Genomic DNA, 24,171 nt, shown 5'->3' with positions numbered 1-24,171 from the left:
GCATGGAGTGCATATTACGTCTCCTTATACTACTTTAGTCCCAATTCAATGGTCAACTGCAATGTGATTTTGTCAGAGAAGATAGTGGCCTGTTTGGTAAATGGTTGTTAGCTGATTGGGTTGGTTGTTTGAGTTAGAAAATATGATTTGTTGATAACATTAGCTGATTGTAGAAAGTTGTTTGATAGATTAGCTGTTAGTTGATAGCTGTTTGGTATAATTTCTTTTCTCAAAAAGCTAATTGAAAAGGCTACTTTGAGTAGCCTTTTGAATTTTAGCATTTTGGAGTTACAAAAAACTTATTAACCAAATAAATAATAGTAGTTAAATAAGTCAAAATTGGCTGATAGGCTGATTATTTACCAAACAGGGCCCGTATATACTTGCATTGAGTCCACTTCAGCTGTGTACTCCAGTATTTTCTTAGAAGCTTCTATGATATTTCTCATAGTTTGCTAAACATACAATGGCCTTATTGCTTGGCAATTTACTTTTTGTGAATAATTGTTAGCGAATTCTGTTATTGGTTAACTTTTAATTGATTGTGTTAACTAGTTTAATTAATTGGTAATATTAGATGAACCTTTTTCATAATTCAATTTTTATATTAATTAATTAATTTAGTGTTTATAGATAGGTGATAGAGAGGGAAAGGGATAGAGACATTTTGGTATATTTTCTCATTTAAAAACATAGATAAAATCAAATAACTCATTACCCACAAATAAATTTTTAAAATTTTTTATTTGCAAAAATGAAAAGAGGATTTATCGTTTTTTAATATGAGTTGAGTAATCCCCTCTCTCTCTCTCTCTCTCTCTCTCTCTCTCTCTCTCTCTCTCTCTCTCTCTATATATATATATATATATATATATATATATATATATATATATATATATTTTATTTATTTATTGGTATTAATAATTATACTAATATTTTTATATAAAGTTTTATTTGTTATTATAATCAAGATATTAAGTAAAATTAATTTCTAATCTCATTATAATATTAAATACTTGATGTGGTATTTATTAAAAAAGAAACTTTTTTTAGACTACTTGTGCGTTAACTGACTAACCATGGATTAATAAAGAACCTGCGTAATTAAAATATTTTTTTTTTTAAAATTCCAATAAAATGATGATACATTATGTATGGTCGTATGGATTAATAAGAAGTGACTAATATATGCACTAATGAACGTATAGCAATTAGCAAGGCACTTACGCGGAATATAAAAGATCATGTTTGATTAATTATATTACTTTTAAGTTCATAAATAAAAGATTGTTCAAGTTATATATCGTGGTAGGTTATTCCATGCATTATATTGATATGATTTTTATTGCATGGACATAAACGTGTAATCAAGAACCATTAAAAAAAAACATTTTCCAATTATTTATTCATTTGCTAAATGTGCGTCCTAAATTCTTTTTAATAATATATGAATACATGATGCCTATTAAAAGCATAAAATTATTACAGAAACTTGTGTAAAACTAATTGCAAAAACAAATATTGTGTGAGATGTGTGTTTTATGCATTAACAGTAAAAAGCTCATTTATTGGTTAATATCCATGCTATGTACACATCCAGCTGAAGCCATAACCAAGTAACCAACCAAAAAGGTCATCATAGCTTCAACTCACCATAACTATTCAGCTCGAAGCAGCATTTACATTTACCTCTCTTTACACTCTAGCCATATTAACAATGGTTGATTGCCAGTCGTCCTCAGAATTTCCAACAATATAATCGAGTTTCATCCTATGAGTTTTCTTGCTTCATTGCTCTCAATATTGGGTTGTCATCATCCAGTGTCTCTTCATCCTCATCATCAAGTTCATCCAACTCATCTAAGACTGATTGGTTCAGTCTCTTACGAGATTGTCTCCTGTGCTTCTTGGGTTCTAAGCGCGGTTCAGCTTGTATAACGCCTTTGTCTCCTACTTTATACCTGAAAGGACAAAACACGAAATACGAAAACAAAAAAGGTAGTAAGATTGAATAGGGAATGTGGGTCAAGTCCAGCATCCTGCCTCTCGAAAATGTGTGGCGGTATAAGAAAATAAAGTTAGTGCCTTTGCTATGAACTATAGCTTTTAGCATAGAGGTAAAAGCTTAATCCTGGTATCAGAGGCAAGCCACAGGTTCGCTAGGAGAGGGAATTGTTGGGCAAAGGCCGGTAAAGGGCCAAGTCCAACATGCGGTGGCTAGGGGATTGTTGGGTGGTAAGTGCTTGATCCTAACAGGGGACAATCAATTCGTTTTCTTTTAGCTAGATAAGAATGAATTTGGTTAATGATACTATAGCATACCTCACATCACTTTCTCGTTTAGTCCCCACTACCCTAAGCTGAAACTCCTCTCTGATTTTGATTTCATCAAGCAACTGAAGGTAGTATGGGTATCTTTCCCAGTCTCCTCCAACAAGGCACCCCGGTTCACCAAGATGTAAGCAGTTGCTGAAAGAACACTTTGCTGGTTCTTTTTCTTTAAGCATTTTTTGGATCTGTTGAGAAAATAATGCTTCAGCTGTTTGGTTATTTAAAAGGAGAAATAAAGGTTAATCCTCGAAAACCAACCTCGGGAAAATGTTCTGCGAGAGATTGCTTTGTCACTTTCATCAAACTAGGATGGCAGAATCCTGGAGTATCTGCGAGATACCCTCCTTCAGATAGTGGAAGTAAAGAAACATTCCTAGTGGTATGTTTCCCTCTTCCACTTCTTGTAGACACTTCACCAACACGTTGTTCTTCAAACCATTTGCTATCCAGAATCTGATAAGGTGATCCAGGAAACAAGATGTTAGAGGCTTAGAAACATAACAATGAAATTACAACACCAACAGTAGAAGAGGCAATGTTTACTAGGTTTGAACAGTTATCTCCTTCGCCAACACCAACAGCACCACGCTTATTGAATCTCATAGCATTAATGAGACTGGATTTTCCAACACCACTAGGGCCAACAATTACTGAGGTCTGTTCTCTCATAATGAACAGCAAAGTATCAATTCCACGCTGTGATTCCACACTGCAAAAGATAGGTTCATAACCCCATTTACGAAGCCTAGATTTCCATGCAGCCAATGTCTGCAGAAGTTATATAGCCCTCATAATTATCGATATAGATTTGGTATTTAATGTGAAATAAATAAACAAAAGGAAACCAAGGATCTGAACCCTACAATGTAGAACCCAACATGGGTACATTATGGGGTTTCAAAAGCTCACTACATTAAAAGCAGTGGAGATTTTATTAGAGCATTCTCTACCAAAGTTCATCACATAAAGAGAACTCTAAATGATAAATTATGTCAGACACAACACATGCATGAGAAATTGGCAGCCAAGTGTAGTACTGTGTTTGTTAAAACTACAGCAACATATAGGTGGAGTATACACCCAAAGAGATGGGTTAGAATCCACAAGACAGGACAGGTATGGTGCATGAAATGCACAAATGTCAACTATTAACATAGAACTAGAAAATTCTCCCCAATATATCGCAATGTAATCATATTCCCAGAATATAAAAAATAACATGCACAGCTAATGAGTCATCAAGAGATCCATTGCACACTCCAAAAATCATTTTCATAGCAGTAACAACACACAATTCATAGTTCATATTTCTTTTAGGGGTTTGATAGTTTGAAAAATAAGAAAGTCTTATCGAAGTCATATAAGTGTTTCAAATAACACTGATGTCTAATAGTACTCTGATCATAAATATTTAAAGGCTAATTATCATATTCAAGAAGATACAAACCTCTTCAGGAACAAGTTCACACTTGTTCAATGCAAGAGTAAAAGGAATTCCAGTTGACTCAGCCTCAATAAGGAACCTAGTGAGAGAAAAGGGCTCAAGTTTCGGTTGCTCCATTGAAAACAACACTAGCAAATGATCCACGTTCGCCACAGGAGGGTCCAAAATCTCGCACTTCCTCTCAAACACATTTTCTATCATTCCCCGTCTGTCCACCCAATCAATCGAACCTACTAAAACCTTATCCCCAACCAACACTCTCCTCTTGATCTTCTTCAACACCGCCTTCACCACACATAGTAGTTCCACTCCAACTCCCGGAGCATCAGTGAAACCTTCTACCAGTCCAGAACCACTACAAACTTCCGAAGGCAATGATTGCACTATAACACGCATGAAATTAGCCTGTGAAGCAGCAACCATTCCCACTGCTTGGTCCTGAGAGAGATTTGTTTTATCTTCGCTGGAGAGAACCGGAGCTAGAGGCGAGAATTGCTTGATAGTCTCACGAGCCTTGAGGAGGTTCTTATTCGGCTGTTGTAGTTTCCTAGGAGCATTCTTAGAGCCTTGGTGGTGATGGCGAGCTGCCAAGACAATGGCGAATGGGGAAGATAAGTAGGTGTTCCGTGAGGCCGAGGCACTGAAAGTTGAAAATAGAAGCGGCACCACACGTGGCCGGAGAAGAGACATTGAAGCGATTTTCATTGATTGAGAAAATAGAAGACAAATTTGTTATGCTCTCTGTTATTTCCCCAAATCCACTTACTAATCTGAAAAACATGGAAAAATAAGAGTGAGATAAAAACCCAATGAGTAAACTAGCTCTCCACTACCCAATCAAGCATTACTAGTAGTTAATAAATACAAATTACATGTGCGTCTAAATCAAATATTTATTTCAAACGCCTAGCTCAAAAATAAATCATCAAACTAACTTAACCATATATTAATCAAAATTCTTCAATTGAATAATCTGTATTTATACTATACTTACATTTAGTGAATATTAAGGATGGAAGAAACACATATAGTACATAAGATTTTGTCTGCTCTCCTCCAAGGAGGAAGAATAAAAGATTAGAACCCCCTTTGAGTCTTGACCCGTTATAGTTTGGTAGAACCAAAAGCAAAAGTGTTCTATACAACAATGGCCAAACAATGAAGCAGTGAAAACAAGAATTGGCCAATAAATCAAAGAATATCAATCTCCCAAAAAAGAACCAGAGTAAACCAGGGTAGACTGCATCAGGGACATTACATCAAACACTTGGTAGGCATTACAATGCAACACCAAATTAGCACCTTATCAATTGCAGCTATTGCATGTAGCTCACCCAAAAACAAAATGAATGTACTCATTTACAGGAAAAATCCAATTACCCAATCCACAAATCCATCCATCCATTCTTGGTACGTAAACAGCAGTAACCATGACACAGAATCAACTCAAGCAGTAGCCCTTCGACCGACTCACAAGAAAAGAAATAAAAGAAATTTAAAATGAAAAAAACTGACCTCTGGTTCTTCCGCTAAACACACTGAATTTTGGGCGCACGGTGATAGGCTGAAACCGATGAGTGACGGCGATTGTGAGACTTGACAAAACCGTGAGGAGAGAGTGAGAGGGGGCAGCATGGATGACCGGAGGAGATAGGGAGTGTAGCTTAGGTTATTTTTCTCTGAATAAAGGCTTTTAACTTCTTTACAGGAAATTACTAGACTTGTGTCTTTTTCTTTATTTTCTTTTTTTCTTTTTGTGTAACTAAGAGTCTAAAACTTTACTTAATATTGTCAATTTTTTTTTATGTCTATAACACTTTAAAGGTAATTAAATTGTGACACGACTCCCCCGTACGTATTCAAAACCTCATTCATTAATATATCAGTATTGGTTTGGTTTTCAAAAAAAAAAAATAATAATAATAATAACTCTAGAGCTTAGGTATATGGCTTCACTTTCCTTAGAATCAAGTTAGAATGAAAACACAATTCTAATATTTAATGCTTTTGTTTCCCCTTTTTGCTTGAATAAGTGAATAACATCAATTCTTTCTTCATTCATTTCTATGCTGCAATCTACAGGCTAAATGAAATACATTCATGCAACTGAAGGTTTAATTCCATCTTCATCAGTTGCCTCTTCACTATCCTTTGTTGCATCACTTCTAGCTGATAACTTCATCTTCTCATTTCTATTGACATAATCCAAGTACCCCTGCTACAACCAAATAGATTATTGTATCCAAAGTACAATGTTAAAGCCACTGTACATCAGATCACCTAGAGATGTCTGTTCAATGTTGTTGTTACCTGGAGTATTTCAACAGCAGCAAATTTGTCCACTATAGTCTTCGACTGAACCGGATGCAAATTTAAAGGCTTCAGTAACATTTCTACACTCTGCAGACACAAAATGATAACTTGGAATCATAGCAACTTCTATATCGGTTGTCAAAGGCTCACAGAAGAGTTTTTTCTTTTGGGGATATATTACTTCCATGATTCATTGAATAAGATATATAGGCCTAAGTTTATCCTCCTGTAATAAGGTCTAAAGGCAATTACTGGTACCTTGGATGAGAAGCTTTCATCCCAAAACGTGTATTTTAGGTCAACAAGTTTTCCAGTTTCACAAAGATCATCAATCAGAAGTTTAACTTGCACAGCCTAGCAAAGAGAGGATGTATCAAAATTTCGATACCCGGAAAGAGAACACACACACACACACACACAACTGAACTAAGACCTACATCTGGATTGTTTCGTTGTCGATCAAAAGGGTAGCCAAAAATGAATCCCTTCAAGGAAAGCTCAGAGATCTGTACACAATCAAAATGGCAAATGATTTAAATGACCAAACAATCTTAATCCTTAAAGAAATCAAGGTAAACCAGGAAGAGTACAATTTGAGAAAGAAAGCCTTACAAGAGACTGGAAATCAGTGGCCATCAAGTCAATATTCGATTTTTTGCGAATCAACACACTACAAACACAGTGTCAACAAAATCATATGAATAAAAGAAAACTGTAAAACTTAACTCAAACTATAAATGCTGAAAAGGGACATTACAGTTAATAATTTTGTACAAGTTATATTACCTCAGTGGTGATGCTAATTTATTTTGTACATCTGAGACAGCTAAACCAACATACTTATTGCCCACATCCAAACCAAGCAAACGACCCCGTGACTTTACCAATTCTTGGAACAAGTTTAATGGCTTCATGTACTTCATCTAAAAATTGATACATATCAAAATATTTATTCACAAATAATATATCCATTCAACCATAACTAATGAACTAGAAACTGGTTTATTTTCAATTAAATAACAGAAATGAAGCAATTGACAGGATACATAGCTTGTGGGCACAAAACACATATTCATTGAGACATTTTCACAAACACGTGAGGAACAAAAACATTCTCTTACTTCAACAAAAGCTTTTTCAATAGTTATCCTATACTTGACATTCATTTGGTTAACATTCATAGGATTTCGTGTTCTTACTTGAAAGAAACGAGCGTGAGATTGTGAGAATCCTAAATCCTCCAAGCCGCTAATTTCTACTTTTGGTCCTACAAGTTTGAGATCATTTCCACATTTGATCCTAACTATTAAAATTCCCAAAATTTAGTACTGAGATCATTTCCACATTTGATCCTAATTATTAAAATTCCCAAAATTTAGTACTTTCTACCATATTTGGTCCTTTTGATTAGATTCCGCCCACGGGTGAGTTTTGCCGGCGAGTGAAATATTTTAAAGGGCAAAATTGTCTTTTTATTAAAAAAAAAATTCCTCATTCCCCAAACCTTTTCTTCTTCCCACCCGCAGCCCTCTTCCCCCTTCTTCTTTCCACCCTCATTCCTCATTCTCCATTCTGTTTCTTCATCTTCTTCTTCTAAAATAATGTACAGTACATCCTTTGTAGAAACATATGCATTGGTCGAATTGTGCTAAGAGTTCTGAGAAATTACCGGAATTAGAAAAGGAGAAACGAGGTAGTGACGACAGAAGCGGTCCACGACGAAGGATGTAGCTGGCTATTGCGGGCGGCGAAGACGTCGGCTGCTGCTGCCTGCTAGGTGGTGGCGACGACTTCAGCTGCTGCTAGGATGGAGAAAGGATGTACTGTACATTATGGTAGTAGGAGAAGAAGAAGAAGAAGAAGAAGGGGGAAGAGGGCTGCGGGTGGGAAGAAGGTTATTAAACATTAATATTATTCACATGTTTAGTTTGTTGATTTAGTCTAGATGGTTATATTTTATCTCCTTTAGAATTGGTCTAGAGTTGTTGCTAGTATTTCTTCTATTTATACCTTCTCAGTACAATAGTTTCAATCATAAGAATATACAGACTTTCCCATTCTCTCATGGTATCAGAGCCTGACTCTCACGAGACTTATACATTTTTTTTTTACCCTTCTCTTCCTAATTCATTCATATGGCGAGTACTTCCACCACTACTTCCACCACTGCTATTATCCAAATATCCGCCCCAACCAACTTTCCAATCCGCCTTACTGATGCAAATTTTCCAGTTTGGCGTCAACAAGTTCGTGCAACTCTCATTGGTCTTGACCTTCTTGTAACATTTTCCATTAAGTGTCACAATAAAGTGGTGCAAATCAATAGGCCATTTATAGCCATTATGTTGTGGTATTAAACAGAAGTAACGGTTTCGTTACTTAGTGGTTTCGTTACTTAGTCTATAATGATGGCACGTAGGCTATTTAAGCAATGGTCCTCCCACTGCTCCTGGTATAGCGACACAGACTACACCATCTAGTTGCCCAGGAGACAAGTGGTAGACAAAAATACTCTAATATTCCTCACAATCCTTCAAGTCCTTCAAGTAATGCTACGGATATGACAACTATGGCTGGAGGTACATGATCCTATTAGCTTCCGCAATAAGGTTAGATTATTACAACTTCTATGTTTGTATATTTGATCTAACATTTAGTATCAGAGCATGTTTAACCTCTGCCTAGTTGTTTAAATTATATCAGGTACATATCTGATTAATATAATATGCAGTATATGTTTTACTGTTTTTTCGTAGAAAGTATTATGCTGTTTGTATATCACTGTTCCAGTATCTGTCCACATATATATCGAGTTTCATATATGTATATATATATAATTGTTATTTTTTCGAGCAACTATTGTTTTTCGGAATATAAAGGAATAATTTCGAAATTAATTAATAGTAAAAATAAATAAATAAACCTGCTGTAATCTGCTTTCGCTGGAGAGTTGCCGGATTTGTTCGCCGGTTACGGTCTCTTTTCGGTGGCGATAGTGGTAGATGGTGGGCGACGGAGGCAGAAGGCGGTGGCGAGGCTGGCTTCCCAAGCTACGCTCGCCGCTGAGTCTCTCTCTCTCTTTTTCTTATTTGCCGCAGTCTGCTGGGACGGCGGAGGGGCGGCAGTGTTGGGTTGAGGGTGGCGAGCGCCGGTGTACCAGCCGACTCGTCTTCCAGTGTTCTCTCTCCCTTTTCCGTCGATCTCTCTCTCGTCGATCTATCTCTCTCTGCTGGACGACCGCAATCTGTTGCAACGGAGAGATTCGGCGGTGGCAGAGCTGGGATCTCCGGCGACGTCGCTTCAGGCTCCTGTCGACGACGCCGAGAGGAATCCGGTGGCGTCGCGGCTAGATGAATCCGGTGGCGTCGCGGCTAGATCGACGGCGGACGTTGGCGCTGCGAAAAGGAAAACGGCAGCAACGACGACTGACGGTGACCGGTGATGACGGATCCTTCGATCGGCGGACGACGGTTGGTGTCGCGAACAGGGGCGAACGGCGGCTGTCTCAGGTCCGGTGGTCGCTAGGTGGCGACGACGCAATTTGAAGTCGCGGTCGGCGGAGCGTCGGTGGCAATCATCGTCTCTCTCTCTGGTTTTGGTCGTTTGCCGTTGGACTGTGGACGGAACCGCGTGCGGTGAATGGTGGCGGCGGCGGCTGAGGGATGCCGGTGCGTCAACAATGGCGGTGGCGCAAACGGCGGGNTAAAAAAAAAATTGTTATTATAATTGGGCTTATTTGGTTGTTTAAGGCATATGGATTTGCTTTAAATAATTAGCACACTCGTAATAATAAATGGGCCTTCTCTAGCTCTTAGGCTTGCTTAAATATTTTCCATCATCATATTTGGGTTCCTTCAAGCTTAATTGTTCAGTTTATTCCCGTAATTTATCATTAAATTATTATTCATATTTAGACAAATTTGTTCTATGAATTTTAATTTAATATTGCAGTATTGCGGTGTATAATAAATTGCTTGAAGTATTGCATTTTTATTTTGAATATATAGGTTAATAATATATTAATATGCATAATCCTATCATGCTTTGCATATGTATAATTATTTTATAGTTATACTTATGCATTTAGAAAAGCATGTTTTAAAGGTGTATTTAGCATATTATTAGCTTATAAATTCTTTTTGAAATATTATTCATTTTTGGATTCATTGTGACCCTATAAGGTAGCTAGTTTGGTTTTCCCTTCAATTTATGACATACTTTTGTCTTCTTGGGGCTTCAAAACCTATTTGAACAAGCTATTTGGGACTTATCTGGGTCATTAAAGTATGATTTCCACCATTGAATAATAATATTAGTGGTAATTGAACAAGCTTTTTAGGACCAATTGTTATCATATTAGTATATTGTTGGCAATAAAGGTTAAATTGCTATTTTTTGTGACTAATTGTTGTTATTATGTTAATAACATCAATAAAGTTTTAGTCAAGAACCGCTTTTAATTATGCCTTTATATCAGTTAATAAAAGTTGAAAATTATTAGTTTTTACATTTTTCAACATTTTTAATTTTATTAAGTTTTAAAATTTTTCCCGAAAAATTTTAAAGGCTTGCGGTTCTAGCAATTTGTTTTTTCCATTTCAAATCTCCTAATTGTTATAATGTTATGTGATGATTATGACTATTCATTGAAATATTTGTCATAATTTGATAATATTTTGATTATGGAGTGTGATTTTGTATCGCAGTTTGGAAAAAAGGTTGTGTGTTTATGACAATTGAATATTGTTTTTTAGTCTTGCCATAATAACTTTGATTATGATTTTGAGAATCATATTTTCAAATTCCTTTGAATTTGCTTATCCAAAATTTAGAGTAATAATGATGATATTTTGTAACATTTAATAATAATAATAATAATTATTATTATTTTTACTGAATGTTGTTCGGTTACAATTAAAGTAATTGATTATTCCGTTATTACTACTATGTAATAATTATTAGAATTATTATAGTAATAACGATTATCAATTTTTGAATCGATGGATCAATGATTTGCACCGTTACTATCATCATTAGTTTTGGATTTTGATAGTATGATTTGAAATCATAATTTTGAAACAATCTGATTTTTGATCCAAAATATATGTGTTAATAATGATAACGTTTTGTAACATTTTATAGTTATTACTATCAAATATCAGGGGTTACGATTGAGGAAATTGATTGTTCAGTTATTACTGTTACATAAGTGTTATTTCAGTAATAACGGTAATCGATCTTTGAACTGAGGAATCAATATGTCGTAACATTGTTATCATCATTGTTTCTGGATTGAGATGCCCACTTTGATTGAGTATGAATACTTGATTCATATTTTTAATGAGTTTGTTTTATGCATATAATTAAATTAAGTGCATAATATTATGATTTAAATTATGCAATTTGTTTCGTGAGAATGTATTTTGTAAATGTCAACATATCATATGGTTCTGATATGATTAGAATTTACAATTTTAAGGCTAGTTCTCGTAAAGTTTACTATATGCGTTGAATCCTTTTGTATTGGGCATACAAGTTAAAACTTTTCAATTGTGAAAAGTATACAGTTATTATAGATTATTGTTATTTTTCAAATTTTATAATCTTTCAAGTTTTGGATTTATGTCATTATTTGAATAATAATAATAATTTTATAGCTCTTTTAAATTGCTATTATGGTGTACAATTTATTTATGAGTTTATTGAATTTCATGCATAATTGTTCACTAGCATAACATTATGTTTTCTAGTTATGTGATTTTATATATGCCTTTAGAATTGCATATGTTAGGAATTAAAAATTCCTTGTTAAGTTGAACTTTATGTGTGGACTTATATACGGTAGTGCATTATGTTTAAGCATGTTATGACCGTCTGAGGTGTTCACTTGAGATTAAAAGTCTTTCCCTAAGGTGAACTATTAAGATTTAAAAGGTTATCCGTCAATTATGCCTTTTGTGTGAGAAAACATGACCAGGGAGGATACTTGGAATTGTTTATCACATTGTTGCATAATTGTTTTTAGGCTTTAAAGTTAATGCCTAAAATATCAAGATAATCATTTGTTTTAGGCTTTAAAGTTGATGCCTAAAATATCAAGATAATCATCTAGTGATCATATAATTTTGATTAATTAAAGAATAGCCACAGTATTTAATTGAAATTTTGTAAGATCACATACAGACATAGACGTATTGGTTGTAATTAATTATATGATATAATGAAATTTAGCCCACAGGCAATTTTGTTATATTCATATGATTAATTAGGGTAAAAACACCAAACTATATATGATCGTAATTTAGCCCACAGGCAATTATGTCTCAGAATATAGTTTTTGGTGAGTTTTTATCATTATAGATAGGAAAGTCAATTTATTTATTATATGGTTATGAAATAAATTGAGAATTGATATCTTCTATCGTAAAGTTTTGATATATGTACATATTCAAAGAATATTATTTTTGAGGTATTAGTTTGGTTTCTTTTGTGTGTATTTTTTATGCATTAAAAGGAAATTAGATTAATAGCTTGGCACATTAATATTCTTTAATATACATATGTCAAGTGATCAATACAATTTCATAACTGAAATTTTTGATCACTTTGTGACTAATTACATAAACTATAATAAATTCCTATCGGTAGATTTTATCATAGCTTATGTAAATAGTCAGGATAAAATATCAAATCATATTTCTTAATTTACCCACAGGGATTGAGAAAAGGAACATGATTTGATAGTTTTATCATAAGCTTGGAGATGGATCTAATTGAATAAAACTTTAGCCCACAGGCAAGTTTTATGTCACTAGATTCTTCTATCTTTTTGATAATAATTTTATCATAAATTTTTTTTAGTTGAGTCTAATTGAATAAAACTTTAGCCCACAGGCAAGTTTTATGTCATTAGAATCTTATATTTGATTGTCATAAAACCTCAGTTGAGCCTAATTGAATAAAACTTTAGCCTACAGGCAAGTTTTATGTCACTAGATTCTTCTGGTTAAATTGATGATCAAGATAAAATTTTATCATACCATTCTTTTTAGAATTTATAACTTAAGGTCGGTTATAATTCTATAAGGCATGTGTTGCATTGGCAACACATGTATTTTGTTAATCTCCAAAACTTAGTAACTTGAAATTGTTACTGTACGTTGCTTACTTGGTTTTTCAGCCCAACCACAATAGATCTTTTCTGTATGAACTTTATATGATATACTTTTGGATCCTTATATTGGAAATGTACATATCTAGCCAAATTTCAACTAGAGCAATTTAATTTGTTCAAATAGTTGAAAATCGTGTCTGCTACATGTACATATTTGGTATGTCCAACTATGGTGGGAAACTTTATTCTTTGTTAAAATTAGTTGGACATGAGGATCGTTAGTATGTATGTATATCATTTATATAATGCTTAAGAATGACTTGATCAGTGGGAGTAATGGCTTGACTAGTGGGAGTGGTCATTTGATCATTAAGATATCCCATTTCAAGATTGTTCCACTTCAAGGATAAGACACCTTGCCTTGTTAATTATAAATAAGTTCAAATTGTTTGAACTACAAGTTGTGCAACATATTTATGAAAATGTTGTAACAACACTAATAGTTTTTATTTTAACAATAGCATGAAGTTTATGGTGTACTATTATGAGTTGAATTCTTTAAGCATTTATTGGAGTTTTTCGTCTCATCAAATTGATCCTGGGTCATTAAGATTTGAAGAGGCTCATAAATTCAATGTTGAGAGGCATAAAGCAAGCAAAGGCTCATGAGATTGATTCATATTGAGGATTTTTTATATTGATACAACATTTGTGTTGTTTCATAAAGTTACATAAATAAATCCTCGTTATTGCTCTATGGCATAAAAATTGGGTTTTCCTTTTTATTTTGGAGATTATTTCTAAGGTGTATGTTTAAAGTTCCATTGTGGGCTTAGACTTATTATTTTGTCATTTAAAGCCATTGGAATATGGACTACTCAAATACTGTCTTTGGCTAAGAATAATGAAAATGGAGAGGCAGACGTGTCAACTCCGAAAACTTAGCCATCATAGATAGTATTAAAGATAAAGAGTTGGTCGTGTTAAATATTAGCATTTTGCTAATAGTTTCGAATCCTTATTTAAGGCATGCTTATAAGAATTTAAGGATCATACAGGATACATGGAACTAATTATGTGACTATATTGTACGTACATATATTTTGTCACTTCTATGTAATATGGATGGTTTCTCATATGGTTATGCGCATATTTATTTGNGATAGTTTTATCATAAGCTTGGAGATGGATCTAATTGAATAAAACTTTAGCCCACAGGCAAGTTTTATGTCACTAGATTCTTCTATCTTTTTGATAATAATTTTATCATAAATTTTTTTTAGTTGAGTCTAATTGAATAAAACTTTAGCCCACAGGCAAGTTTTATGTCATTAGAATCTTATATTTGATTGTCATAAAACCTCAGTTGAGCCTAATTGAATAAAACTTTAGCCTACAGGCAAGTTTTATGTCACTAGATTCTTCTGGTTAAATTGATGATCAAGATAAAATTTTATCATACCATTCTTTTTAGAATTTATAACTTAAGGTCGGTTATAATTCTATAAGGCATGTGTTGCATTGGCAACACATGTATTTTGTTAATCTCCAAAACTTAGTAACTTGAAATTGTTACTGTACGTTGCTTACTTGGTTTTTCAGCCCAACCACAATAGATCTTTTCTGTATGAACTTTATATGATATACTTTTGGATCCTTATATTGGAAATGTACATATCTAGCCAAATTTCAACTAGAGCAATTTAATTTGTTCAAATAGTTGAAAATCGTGTCTGCTACATGTACATATTTGGTATGTCCAACTATGGTGGGAAACTTTATTCTTTGTTAAAATTAGTTGGACATGAGGATCGTTAGTATGTATGTATATCATTTATATAATGCTTAAGAATGACTTGATCAGTGGGAGTAATGGCTTGACTAGTGGGAGTGGTCATTTGATCATTAAGATATCCCATTTCAAGATTGTTCCACTTCAAGGATAAGACACCTTGCCTTGTTAATTATAAATAAGTTCAAATTGTTTGAACTACAAGTTGTGCAACATATTTATGAAAATGTTGTAACAACACTAATAGTTTTTATTTTAACAATAGCATGAAGTTTATGGTGTACTATTATGAGTTGAATTCTTTAAGCATTTATTGGAGTTTTTCGTCTCATCAAATTGATCCTGGGTCATTAAGATTTGAAGAGGCTCATAAATTCAATGTTGAGAGGCATAAAGCAAGCAAAGGCTCATGAGATTGATTCATATTGAGGATTTTTTATATTGATACAACATTTGTGTTGTTTCATAAAGTTACATAAATAAATCCTCGTTATTGCTCTATGGCATAAAAATTGGGTTTTCCTTTTTATTTTGGAGATTATTTCTAAGGTGTATGTTTAAAGTTCCATTGTGGGCTTAGACTTATTATTTTGTCATTTAAAGCCATTGGAATATGGACTACTCAAATACTGTCTTTGGCTAAGAATAATGAAAATGGAGAGGCAGACGTGTCAACTCCGAAAACTTAGCCATCATAGATAGTATTAAAGATAAAGAGTTGGTCGTGTTAAATATTAGCATTTTGCTAATAGTTTCGAATCCTTATTTAAGGCATGCTTATAAGAATTTAAGGATCATACAGGATACATGGAACTAATTATGTGACTATATTGTACGTACATATATTTTGTCACTTCTATGTAATATGGATGGTTTCTCATATGGTTATGCGCATATTTATTTGNTTACTCACACTTTAATTTAAGAGGACATACCACTATGATTCATGTTTTTTGTTTTTTAAATGAAGGTTGTGCCAATGCTTGCACCAAATGAAAAATTGTAACATTTTTCATTAATATTGTACAAATCAGGTGGTGTAAGTTTGTAAGGCCAAATTTAGCCATTGTGGCAGTAGTTGGTTTTTGATAACTGATTACAAATCAAGAATAAACATAAGGTTTATTCATTAAGTTTTATACCATGTAAGGTACTTAGAGAACAAATTACATTGCAATCATAAGTGGATACTACTCACTTTGGACCAATGAGGTGGGAAAACCGCCGAAAACCTTTGCTACATTTTTTTAAAATTTTTTAATTTTTTTTATAAATTCTATTTTTTTATTAAATACCATTATTTTAATACTATTATACGTAGTAATTTTTTATATTTTAAATAAAACAATTACAATGTTTAATTATACAATTCTATCCATTTTCCAGAAAATGAACCAAACACACAAAGACAATTTTCCATAATACATCCAAACACTAGAAATGAAACTGTTTTCCGAAAAATGACACATTTTCCATAAAACATTTTCCAGAAGTCATTTTCCTGCTTTCCAAACGGACCCTAATTCCAAAAACAAATATTGTGTGAGATGTGTGTTTTATGCATTAACAGGAAAAAGCTCATTTATTGGTTAATATCCATGCTATGTACACATCCAGCTGAAGCCATAACCAAGTAACCAACCAAAAAGGTCATCATAGCTTCAACTCACCATAACTATTCAGCTCGAAGCAGCATTTACATTTACCTCTCTTTACACTCTAGCCATATTAACAATGGTTGATTGCCAGTCGTCCTCAGAATTTCCAACAATATAATCGAGTTTCATCCTATGAGTTTTCTTGCTTCATTGCTCTCAATATTGGGTTGTCATCATCCAGTGTCTCTTCATCCTCATCATCAAGTTCATCCAACTCATCTAAGACTGATTGGTTCAGTCTCTTACGAGATTGTCTCCTGTGCTTCTTGGGTTCTAAGCGCGGTTCAGCTTGTATAACGCCTTTGTCTCCTACTTTATACCTGAAAGGACAAAACACGAAATACGAAAACAAAAAAGGTAGTAAGATTGAATAGGGAATGTGGGTCAAGTCCAGCATCCTGCCTCTCGAAAATGTGTGGCGGTATAAGAAAATAAAGTTAGTGCCTTTGCTATGAACTATAGCTTTTAGCATAGAGGTAAAAGCTTAATCCTGGTATCAGAGGCAAGCCACAGGTTCGCTAGGAGAGGGAATTGTTGGGCAAAGGCCGGTAAAGGGCCAAGTCCAACATGCGGTGGCTAGGGGATTGTTGGGTGGTAAGTGCTTGATCCTAACAGGGGACAATCAATTCGTTTTCTTTTAGCTAGATAAGAATGAATTTGGTTAATGATACTATAGCATACCTCACATCACTTTCTCGTTTAGTCCCCACTACCCTAAGCTGAAACTCCTCTCTGATTTTGATTTCATCAAGCAACTGAAGGTAGTATGGGTATCTTTCCCAGTCTCCTCCAACAAGGCACCCCGGTTCACCAAGATGTAAGCAGTTGCTGAAAGAACACTTTGCTGGTTCTTTTTCTTTAAGCATTTTTTGGATCTGTTGAGAAAATAATGCTTCAGCTGTTTGGTTATTTAAAAGGAGAAATAAAGGTTAATCCTCGAAAACCAACCTCGGGAAAATGTTCTGCGAGAGATTGCTTTGTCACTTTCATCAAACTAGGATGGCAGAATCCTGGAGTATCTGCGAGATACCCTCCTTCAGATAGTGGAAGTAAAGAAACATTCCTAGTGGTATGTTTCCCTCTTCCACTTCTTGTAGACACTTCACCAACACGTTGTTCTTCAAACCATTTGCTATCCAGAATCTGATAAGGTGATCCAGGAAACAAGATGTTAGAGGCTTAGAAACATAACAATGAAATTACAACACCAACAGTAGAAGAGGCAATGTTTACTAGGTTTGAACAGTTATCTCCTTCGCCAACACCAACAGCACCACGCTTATTGAATCTCATAGCATTAATGAGACTGGATTTTCCAACACCACTAGGGCCAACAATTACTGAGGTCTGTTCTCTCATAATGAACAGCAAAGTATCAATTCCACGCTGTGATTCCACACTGCAAAAGATAGGTTCATAACCCCATTTACGAAGCCTAGATTTCCATGCAGCCAATGTCTGCAGAAGTTATATAGCCCTCATAATTATCGATATAGATTTGGTATTTAATGTGAAATAAATAAACAAAAGGAAACCAAGGATCTGAACCCTACAATGTAGAACCCAACATGGGTACATTATGGGGTTTCAAAAGCTCACTACATTAAAAGCAGTGGAGATTTTATTAGAGCATTCTCTACCAAAGTTCATCACATAAAGAGAACTCTAAATGATAAATTATGTCAGACACAACACATGCATGAGAAATTGGCAGCCAAGTGTAGTACTGTGTTTGTTAAAACTACAGCAACATATAGGTGGAGTATACACCCAAAGAGATGGGTTAGAATCCACAAGACAGGACAGGTATGGTGCATGAAATGCACAAATGTCAACTATTAACATAGAACTAGAAAATTCTCCCCAATATATCGCAATGTAATCATATTCCCAGAATATAAAAAATAACATGCACAGCTAATGAGTCATCAAGAGATCCATTGCACACTCCAAAAATCATTTTCATAGCAGTAACAACACACAATTCATAGTTCATATTTCTTTTAGGGGTTTGATAGTTTGAAAAATAAGAAAGTCTTATCGAAGTCATATAAGTGTTTCAAATAACACTGATGTCTAATAGTACTCTGATCATAAATATTTAAAGGCTAATTATCATATTCAAGAAGATACAAACCTCTTCAGGAACAAGTTCACACTTGTTCAATGCAAGAGTAAAAGGAATTCCAGTTGACTCAGCCTCAATAAGGAACCTAGTGAGAGAAAAGGGCTCAAGTTTCGGTTGCTCCATTGAAAACAACACTAGCAAATGATCCACGTTCGCCACAGGAGGGTCCAAAATCTCGCACTTCCTCTCAAACACATTTTCTATCATTCCCCGTCTGTCCACCCAATCAATCGAACCTACTAAAACCTTATCCCCAACCAACACTCTCCTCTTGATCTTCTTCAACACCGCCTTCACCACACATAGTAGTTCCACTCCAACTCCCGGAGCATCAGTGAAACCTTCTACCAGTCCAGAACCACTACAAACTTCCGAAGGCAATGATTGCACTATAACACGCATGAAATTAGCCTGTGAAGCAGCAACCATTCCCACTGCTTGGTCCTGAGAGAGATTTGTTTTATCTTCGCTGGAGAGAACCGGAGCTAGAGGCGAGAATTGCTTGATAGTCTCACGAGCCTTGAGGAGGTTCTTATTCGGCTGTTGTAGTTTCCTAGGAGCATTCTTAGAGCCTTGGTGGTGATGGCGAGCTGCCAAGACAATGGCGAATGGGGAAGATAAGTAGGTGTTCCGTGAGGCCGAGGCACTGAAAGTTGAAAATAGAAGCGGCACCACACGTGGCCGGAGAAGAGACATTGAAGCGATTTTCATTGATTGAGAAAATAGAAGACAAATTTGTTATGCTCTCTGTTATTTCCCCAAATCCACTTACTAATCTGAAAAACATGGAAAAATAAGAGTGAGATAAAAACCCAATGAGTAAACTAGCTCTCCACTACCCAATCAAGCATTACTAGTAGTTAATAAATACAAATTACATGTGCGTCTAAATCAAATATTTATTTCAAACGCCTAGCTCAAAAATAAATCATCAAACTAACTTAACCATATATTAATCAAAATTCTTCAATTGAATAATCTGTATTTATACTATACTTACATTTAGTGAATATTAAGGATGGAAGAAACACATATAGTACATAAGATTTTGTCTGCTCTCCTCCAAGGAGGAAGAATAAAAGATTAGAACCCCCTTTGAGTCTTGACCCGTTATAGTTTGGTAGAACCAAAAGCAAAAGTGTTCTATACAACAATGGCCAAACAATGAAGCAGTGAAAACAAGAATTGGCCAATAAATCAAAGAATATCAATCTCCCAAAAAAGAACCAGAGTAAACCAGGGTAGACTGCATCAGGGACATTACATCAAACACTTGGTAGGCATTACAATGCAACACCAAATTAGCACCTTATCAATTGCAGCTATTGCATGTAGCTCACCCAAAAACAAAATGAATGTACTCATTTACAGGAAAAATCCAATTACCCAATCCACAAATCCATCCATCCATTCTTGGTACGTAAACAGCAGTAACCATGACACAGAATCAACTCAAGCAGTAGCCCTTCGACCGACTCACAAGAAAAGAAATAAAAGAAATTTAAAATGAAAAAAACTGACCTCTGGTTCTTCCGCTAAACACACTGAATTTTGGGCGCACGGTGATAGGCTGAAACCGATGAGTGACGGCGATTGTGAGACTTGACAAAACCGTGAGGAGAGAGTGAGAGGGGGCAGCATGGATGACCGGAGGAGATAGGGAGTGTAGCTTAGGTTATTTTTCTCTGAATAAAGGCTTTTAACTTCTTTACAGGAAATTACTAGACTTGTGTCTTTTTCTTTATTTTCTTTTTTTCTTTTTGTGTAACTAAGAGTCTAAAACTTTACTTAATATTGTCAATTTTTTTTTATGTCTATAACACTTTAAAGGTAATTAAATTGTGACACGACTCCCCCGTACGTATTCAAAACCTCATTCATTAATATATCAGTATTGGTTTGGTTTTCAAAAAAAAATAATAATAATAATAATAACTCTAGAGCTTAGGTATATGGCTTCACTTTCCTTAGAATCAAGTTAGAATGAAAACACAATTCTAATATTTAATGCTTTTGTTTCCCCTTTTTGCTTGAATAAGTGAATAACATCAATTCTTTCTTCATTCATTTCTATGCTGCAATCTACAGGCTAAATGAAATACATTCATGCAACTGAAGGTTTAATTCCATCTTCATCAGTTGCCTCTTCACTATCCTTTGTTGCATCACTTCTAGCAGATAACTTCATCTTCTCATTTCTATTGACATAATCCAAGTACCCCTGCTACAACCAAACAGATTATCGTATCCAAAGTACGATGTTAAAGCCACTGTACATCAGATCACCTAGAGATGTCTGTTCAATGTTGTTGTTACTTAGTCTATAATGATGGCACGTAGGCTATTTAAGCAATGGTCCTCCCACTGCTCCTGGTATAGCGACACAGACTACACCATCTAGTTGCCCAGGAGACAAGTGGTAGACAAAAATACTCTAATATTCCTCACAATCCTTCAAGTCCTTCAAGTAATGCTACGGATATGACAACTATGGCTGGAGGTACATGATCCTATTAGCTTCCGCAATAAGGTTAGATTATTACAACTTCTATGTTTGTATATTTGATCTAACATTTAGTATCAGAGCATGTTTAACCTCTGCCTAGTTGTTTAAATTATATCAGGTACATATCTGATTAATATAATATGCAGTATATGTTTTACTGTTTTTTCGTAGAAAGTATTATGCTGTTTGTATATCACTGTTCCAGTATCTGTCCACATATATATCGAGTTTCATATATGTATATATATATAATTGTTATTTTTTCGAGCAACTATTGTTTTTCGGAATATAAAGGAATAATTTCGAAATTAATTAATAGTAAAAATAAATAAATAAACCTGCTGTAATCTGCTTTCGCTGGAGAGTTGCCGGATTTGTTCGCCGGTTACGGTCTCTTTTCGGTGGCGATAGTGGTAGATGGTGGGCGACGGAGGCAGAAGGCGGTGGCGAGGCTGGCTTCCCAAGCTACGCTCGCCGCTGAGTCTCTCTCTCTCTTTTTCTTATTTGCCGCAGTCTGCTGGGACGGCGGAGGGGCGGCAGTGTTGGGTTGAGGGTGGCGAGCGCCGGTGTACCAGCCGACTCGTCTTCCAGTGTTCTCTCTCCCTTTTCCGTCGATCTCTCTCTCGTCGATCTATCTCTCTCTGCTGGACGACCGCAATCTGTTGCAACGGAGAGATTCGGCGGTGGCAGAGCTGGGATCTCCGGCGACGTCGCTTCAGGCTCCTGTCGACGACGCCGAGAGGAATCCGGTGGCGTCGCGGCTAGATGAATCCGGTGGCGTCGCGGCTAGATCGACGGCGGACGTTGGCGCTGCGAAAAGGAAAACGGCAGCAACGACGACTGACGGTGACCGGTGATGACGGATCCTTCGATCGGCGGACGACGGTTGGTGTCGCGAACAGGGGCGAACGGCGGCTGTCTCAGGTCCGGTGGTCGCTAGGTGGCGACGACGCAATTTGAAGTCGCGGTCGGCGGAGCGTCGGTGGCAATCATCGTCTCTCTCTCTGGTTTTGGTCGTTTGCCGTTGGACTGTGGACGGAACCGCGTGCGGTGAATGGTGGCGGCGGCGGCTGAGGGATGCCGGTGCGTCAACAATGGCGGTGGCGCAAACGGCGGGCTCTGGCCGGCGACCTCTCTCCGCGTCTCTCTCTGTTTTTCCGGTAATACTCTCTCACTGGCTGCGGATGGTTTATGTTGTGTAGCTAGGTTTTTGGTTTTGGGTCAATTGAATGATTAAGGAACTGATGTAATGAGATAATAAAGTTGGGCTGGGTTTGGCCCTTTTTCGGCCAGGCCCAGTTACTTTAAAAAAAAAAATTGTTATTATAATTGGGCTTATTTGGTTGTTTAAGGCATATGGATTTGCTTTAAATAATTAGCACACTCGTAATAATAAATGGGCCTTCTCTAGCTCTTAGGCTTGCTTAAATATTTTCCATCATCATATTTGGGTTCCTTCAAGCTTAATTGTTCAGTTTATTCCCGTAATTTATCATTAAATTATTATTCATATTTAGACAAATTTGTTCTATGAATTTTAATTCCATCTTCATCAGTTGCCTCTTCACTATCCTTTGTTGCATCACTTCTAGCTGATAACTTCATCTTCTCATTTCTATTGACATAATCCAAGTACCCCTGCTACAACCAAACAGATTATTGTATCCAAAGTACGATGTTAAAGCCACTGTACATCAGATCACCTAGAGATGTCTGTTCAATGTTGTTGTTACCTGGAGTATTTCAACAGCAGCAAATTTGTCCACTATAGTCTTCGACTGAACCGGATGCAAATTTAAAGGCTTCAGTAACATTTCTACACTCTGCAGACACAAAATGATAACTTGGAATCATAGCAACTTCTATATCGGTTGTCAAAGGCTCACAGAAGAGTTTTTTCTTTTGGGGATATATTACTTCCATGATTCATTGAATAAGATATATAGGCCTAAGTTTATCCTCCTGTAATAAGGTCTAAAGGCAATTACTGGGATTCAAAAAAAAAAGAATATAAAGAGCATACCTTGGATGAGAAGCTTTCATCCCAAAACGTGTATTTTAGGTCAACAAGTTTTCCAGTTTCACAAAGATCATCAATCAGAAGTTTAACTTGCACAGCCTAGCAAAGAGAGGATGTATCAAAATTTCGATACCCGGAAAGAGAACACACACACACACACACAACTGAACTAAGACCTACATCTGGATTGTTTCGTTGTCGATCAAAAGGGTAGCCAAAAATGAATCCCTTCAAGGAAAGCTCAGAGATCTGTACACAATCAAAACGGCAGATGATTTAAATGACCAAACAATCTTAATCCTTAAAGAAATCAAGGTAAACCAGGAAGAGTACAATTTGAGAAAGAAAGCCTTACAAGAGACTGGAAATCAGTGGTCATCAAGTCAATATTTGATTTTTTGCGAATCAACACACTACAAACACAGTGTCAACAAAATCATATGAATAAAAGAAAACTGTAAAACTTAACTCAAACTATAAATGCTGAAAAGGGACATTACAGTTAATAGTTTTGTACAAGTTATATTACCTCAGTGGTGATGCTAATTTATTTTGTACATCTGAGACAGCTAAACCAACATACTTATTGCCCACATCCAAACCAAGCAAACGACCCCGTGACTTTACCAATTCTTGGAACAAGTTTAATGGCTTCATGTACTTCATCTAAAAATTGATACATATCAAAATATTTATTCACAAATAATATATCCATTCAACCATAACTAATGAACTAGAAACTGGTTTATTTTCAATTAAATAACAGAAATGAAGCAATTGACAGGATACATAGCTTGTGGGCACAAAACACATATTCATTGAGACATTTTCACAAACACGTGAGGAATAAAAACATTATCTTACT

At 35.5% G+C, this 24,171-nt stretch overlaps 4 protein-coding genes across 11 annotated transcripts in view; all 4 read right to left on the bottom strand.

Moving 5' to 3' along the window:
* The window catches only part of LOC116031004 (putative pre-16S rRNA nuclease), a 518,904-nt gene that overhangs the window by 493,969 nt on the left and 764 nt on the right, over positions 1-24,171 (bottom strand). Inside the window, exons 2-7 of one of the 2 annotated variants that reach the window (XM_031273429.1) lie at positions 23,836-23,972; positions 23,662-23,719; positions 23,487-23,555; positions 23,310-23,405; positions 23,020-23,109; positions 22,847-22,927 (exon numbers count right to left, since the gene is read on the bottom strand). In XM_031273429.1, coding sequence (XP_031129289.1) covers positions 22,847-22,927; positions 23,020-23,109; positions 23,310-23,405; positions 23,487-23,555; positions 23,662-23,719; positions 23,836-23,972 — 531 coding nt within the window. The remainder of the gene's footprint in view (positions 1-22,846; positions 22,928-23,019; positions 23,110-23,309; positions 23,406-23,486; positions 23,556-23,661; positions 23,720-23,835; positions 23,973-24,171) is intronic. The other variant, XM_031273430.1, reaches the window with a different exon arrangement.
* Positions 1,522-9,784, bottom strand: LOC116030984 (small ribosomal subunit biogenesis GTPase RsgA 1, mitochondrial-like). Of its 3 annotated transcripts, none has more exons than XM_031273399.1 (7): positions 9,012-9,784; positions 5,291-5,370; positions 3,779-4,545; positions 2,875-3,099; positions 2,590-2,784; positions 2,323-2,516; positions 1,522-1,961 (listed from the first exon to the last, which is right to left on the bottom strand). In XM_031273399.1, exons 3-7 carry the CDS (start codon positions 4,478-4,480, stop codon positions 1,772-1,774), a joined length of 1,506 nt encoding a protein of 501 aa, XP_031129259.1. In that variant the 5' UTR covers positions 4,481-4,545; positions 5,291-5,370; positions 9,012-9,784; the 3' UTR covers positions 1,522-1,771. The 3 variants fall into 3 exon arrangements, with proteins under 3 accessions (XP_031129259.1, XP_031129260.1, XP_031129261.1); XM_031273400.1 differs by having other exon boundaries at positions 5,291-5,339; XM_031273401.1 differs by lacking the exon at positions 5,291-5,370.
* Positions 5,714-7,305, bottom strand: LOC116031005 (putative pre-16S rRNA nuclease). Its single transcript, XM_031273431.1, has 7 exons — positions 7,288-7,305; positions 6,875-7,011; positions 6,701-6,758; positions 6,526-6,594; positions 6,347-6,442; positions 6,086-6,175; positions 5,714-5,990 (listed from the first exon to the last, which is right to left on the bottom strand). The coding sequence occupies exons 2-7, from the start codon at positions 7,009-7,011 to the stop codon at positions 5,874-5,876; spliced, it is 567 nt and encodes a 188-aa protein (XP_031129291.1). The 5' UTR covers positions 7,288-7,305; the 3' UTR covers positions 5,714-5,873.
* LOC116030982 (small ribosomal subunit biogenesis GTPase RsgA 1, mitochondrial-like) lies at positions 16,477-22,544 on the bottom strand. 5 transcript variants are annotated; one of them, XM_031273394.1, is made up of 7 exons: positions 21,625-22,544; positions 20,302-21,001; positions 18,790-19,556; positions 17,886-18,110; positions 17,601-17,795; positions 17,334-17,527; positions 16,477-16,972 (listed from the first exon to the last, which is right to left on the bottom strand). In XM_031273394.1, exons 3-7 carry the CDS (start codon positions 19,489-19,491, stop codon positions 16,783-16,785), a joined length of 1,506 nt encoding a protein of 501 aa, XP_031129254.1. In that variant the 5' UTR covers positions 19,492-19,556; positions 20,302-21,001; positions 21,625-22,544; the 3' UTR covers positions 16,477-16,782. The 5 variants fall into 5 exon arrangements, with proteins under 5 accessions (XP_031129254.1, XP_031129255.1, XP_031129256.1 ...); XM_031273395.1 differs by having other exon boundaries at positions 20,302-20,381; positions 21,625-22,542; XM_031273396.1 differs by having other exon boundaries at positions 20,302-20,350; positions 21,625-22,542.

This window comes from Ipomoea triloba, chromosome 9 (genome assembly GCF_003576645.1).
Source record: "Ipomoea triloba cultivar NCNSP0323 chromosome 9, ASM357664v1".
NCBI classification, from domain to species: domain Eukaryota; kingdom Viridiplantae; phylum Streptophyta; class Magnoliopsida; order Solanales; family Convolvulaceae; genus Ipomoea; species Ipomoea triloba.
The sequence above is the reverse complement of the archived record's forward strand: the minus strand, read 5'-3'. Positions and strand labels throughout refer to the sequence as shown.

What these genes read in the sequence shown, in the direction of transcription:
- LOC116030982 (XM_031273392.1), bottom strand. Translation starts at nt 19,491, where the DNA reads ATGAAAATCGCTTCAATGTCTCTTCTCCGGCCACGTGTGGTGCCGCTT. An exon ending in GAGATAACTGTTCAAACCTA is followed by an intron (nt 17,796 to 17,885) that starts GTAAACATTGCC and finishes TCACCTTATCAG; the next exon opens with ATTCTGGATAGCAAATGGTT. An exon ending in AAACGAGAAAGTGATGTGAG is followed by an intron (nt 16,973 to 17,333) that starts GTATGCTATAGT and finishes TTGTCCTTTCAG; the next exon opens with GTATAAAGTAGGAGACAAAG.
- LOC116031005 (XM_031273431.1), bottom strand. Translation starts at nt 7,011, where the DNA reads ATGAAGTACATGAAGCCATTAAACTTGTTCCAAGAATTGGTAAAGTCA. An exon ending in CCACTGATTTCCAGTCTCTT is followed by an intron (nt 6,595 to 6,700) that starts GTAAGGCTTTCT and finishes GATTGTGTACAG; the next exon opens with ATCTCTGAGCTTTCCTTGAA. An exon ending in ATGAAAGCTTCTCATCCAAG is followed by an intron (nt 6,176 to 6,346) that starts GTACCAGTAATT and finishes TTGTGTCTGCAG; the next exon opens with AGTGTAGAAATGTTACTGAA.
- LOC116030984 (XM_031273399.1), bottom strand. Translation starts at nt 4,480, where the DNA reads ATGAAAATCGCTTCAATGTCTCTTCTCCGGCCACGTGTGGTGCCGCTT. An exon ending in GTGAACTTGTTCCTGAAGAG is followed by an intron (nt 3,100 to 3,778) that starts GTTTGTATCTTC and finishes TAACTTCTGCAG; the next exon opens with ACATTGGCTGCATGGAAATC. An exon ending in AAACGAGAAAGTGATGTGAG is followed by an intron (nt 1,962 to 2,322) that starts GTATGCTATAGT and finishes TTGTCCTTTCAG; the next exon opens with GTATAAAGTAGGAGACAAAG.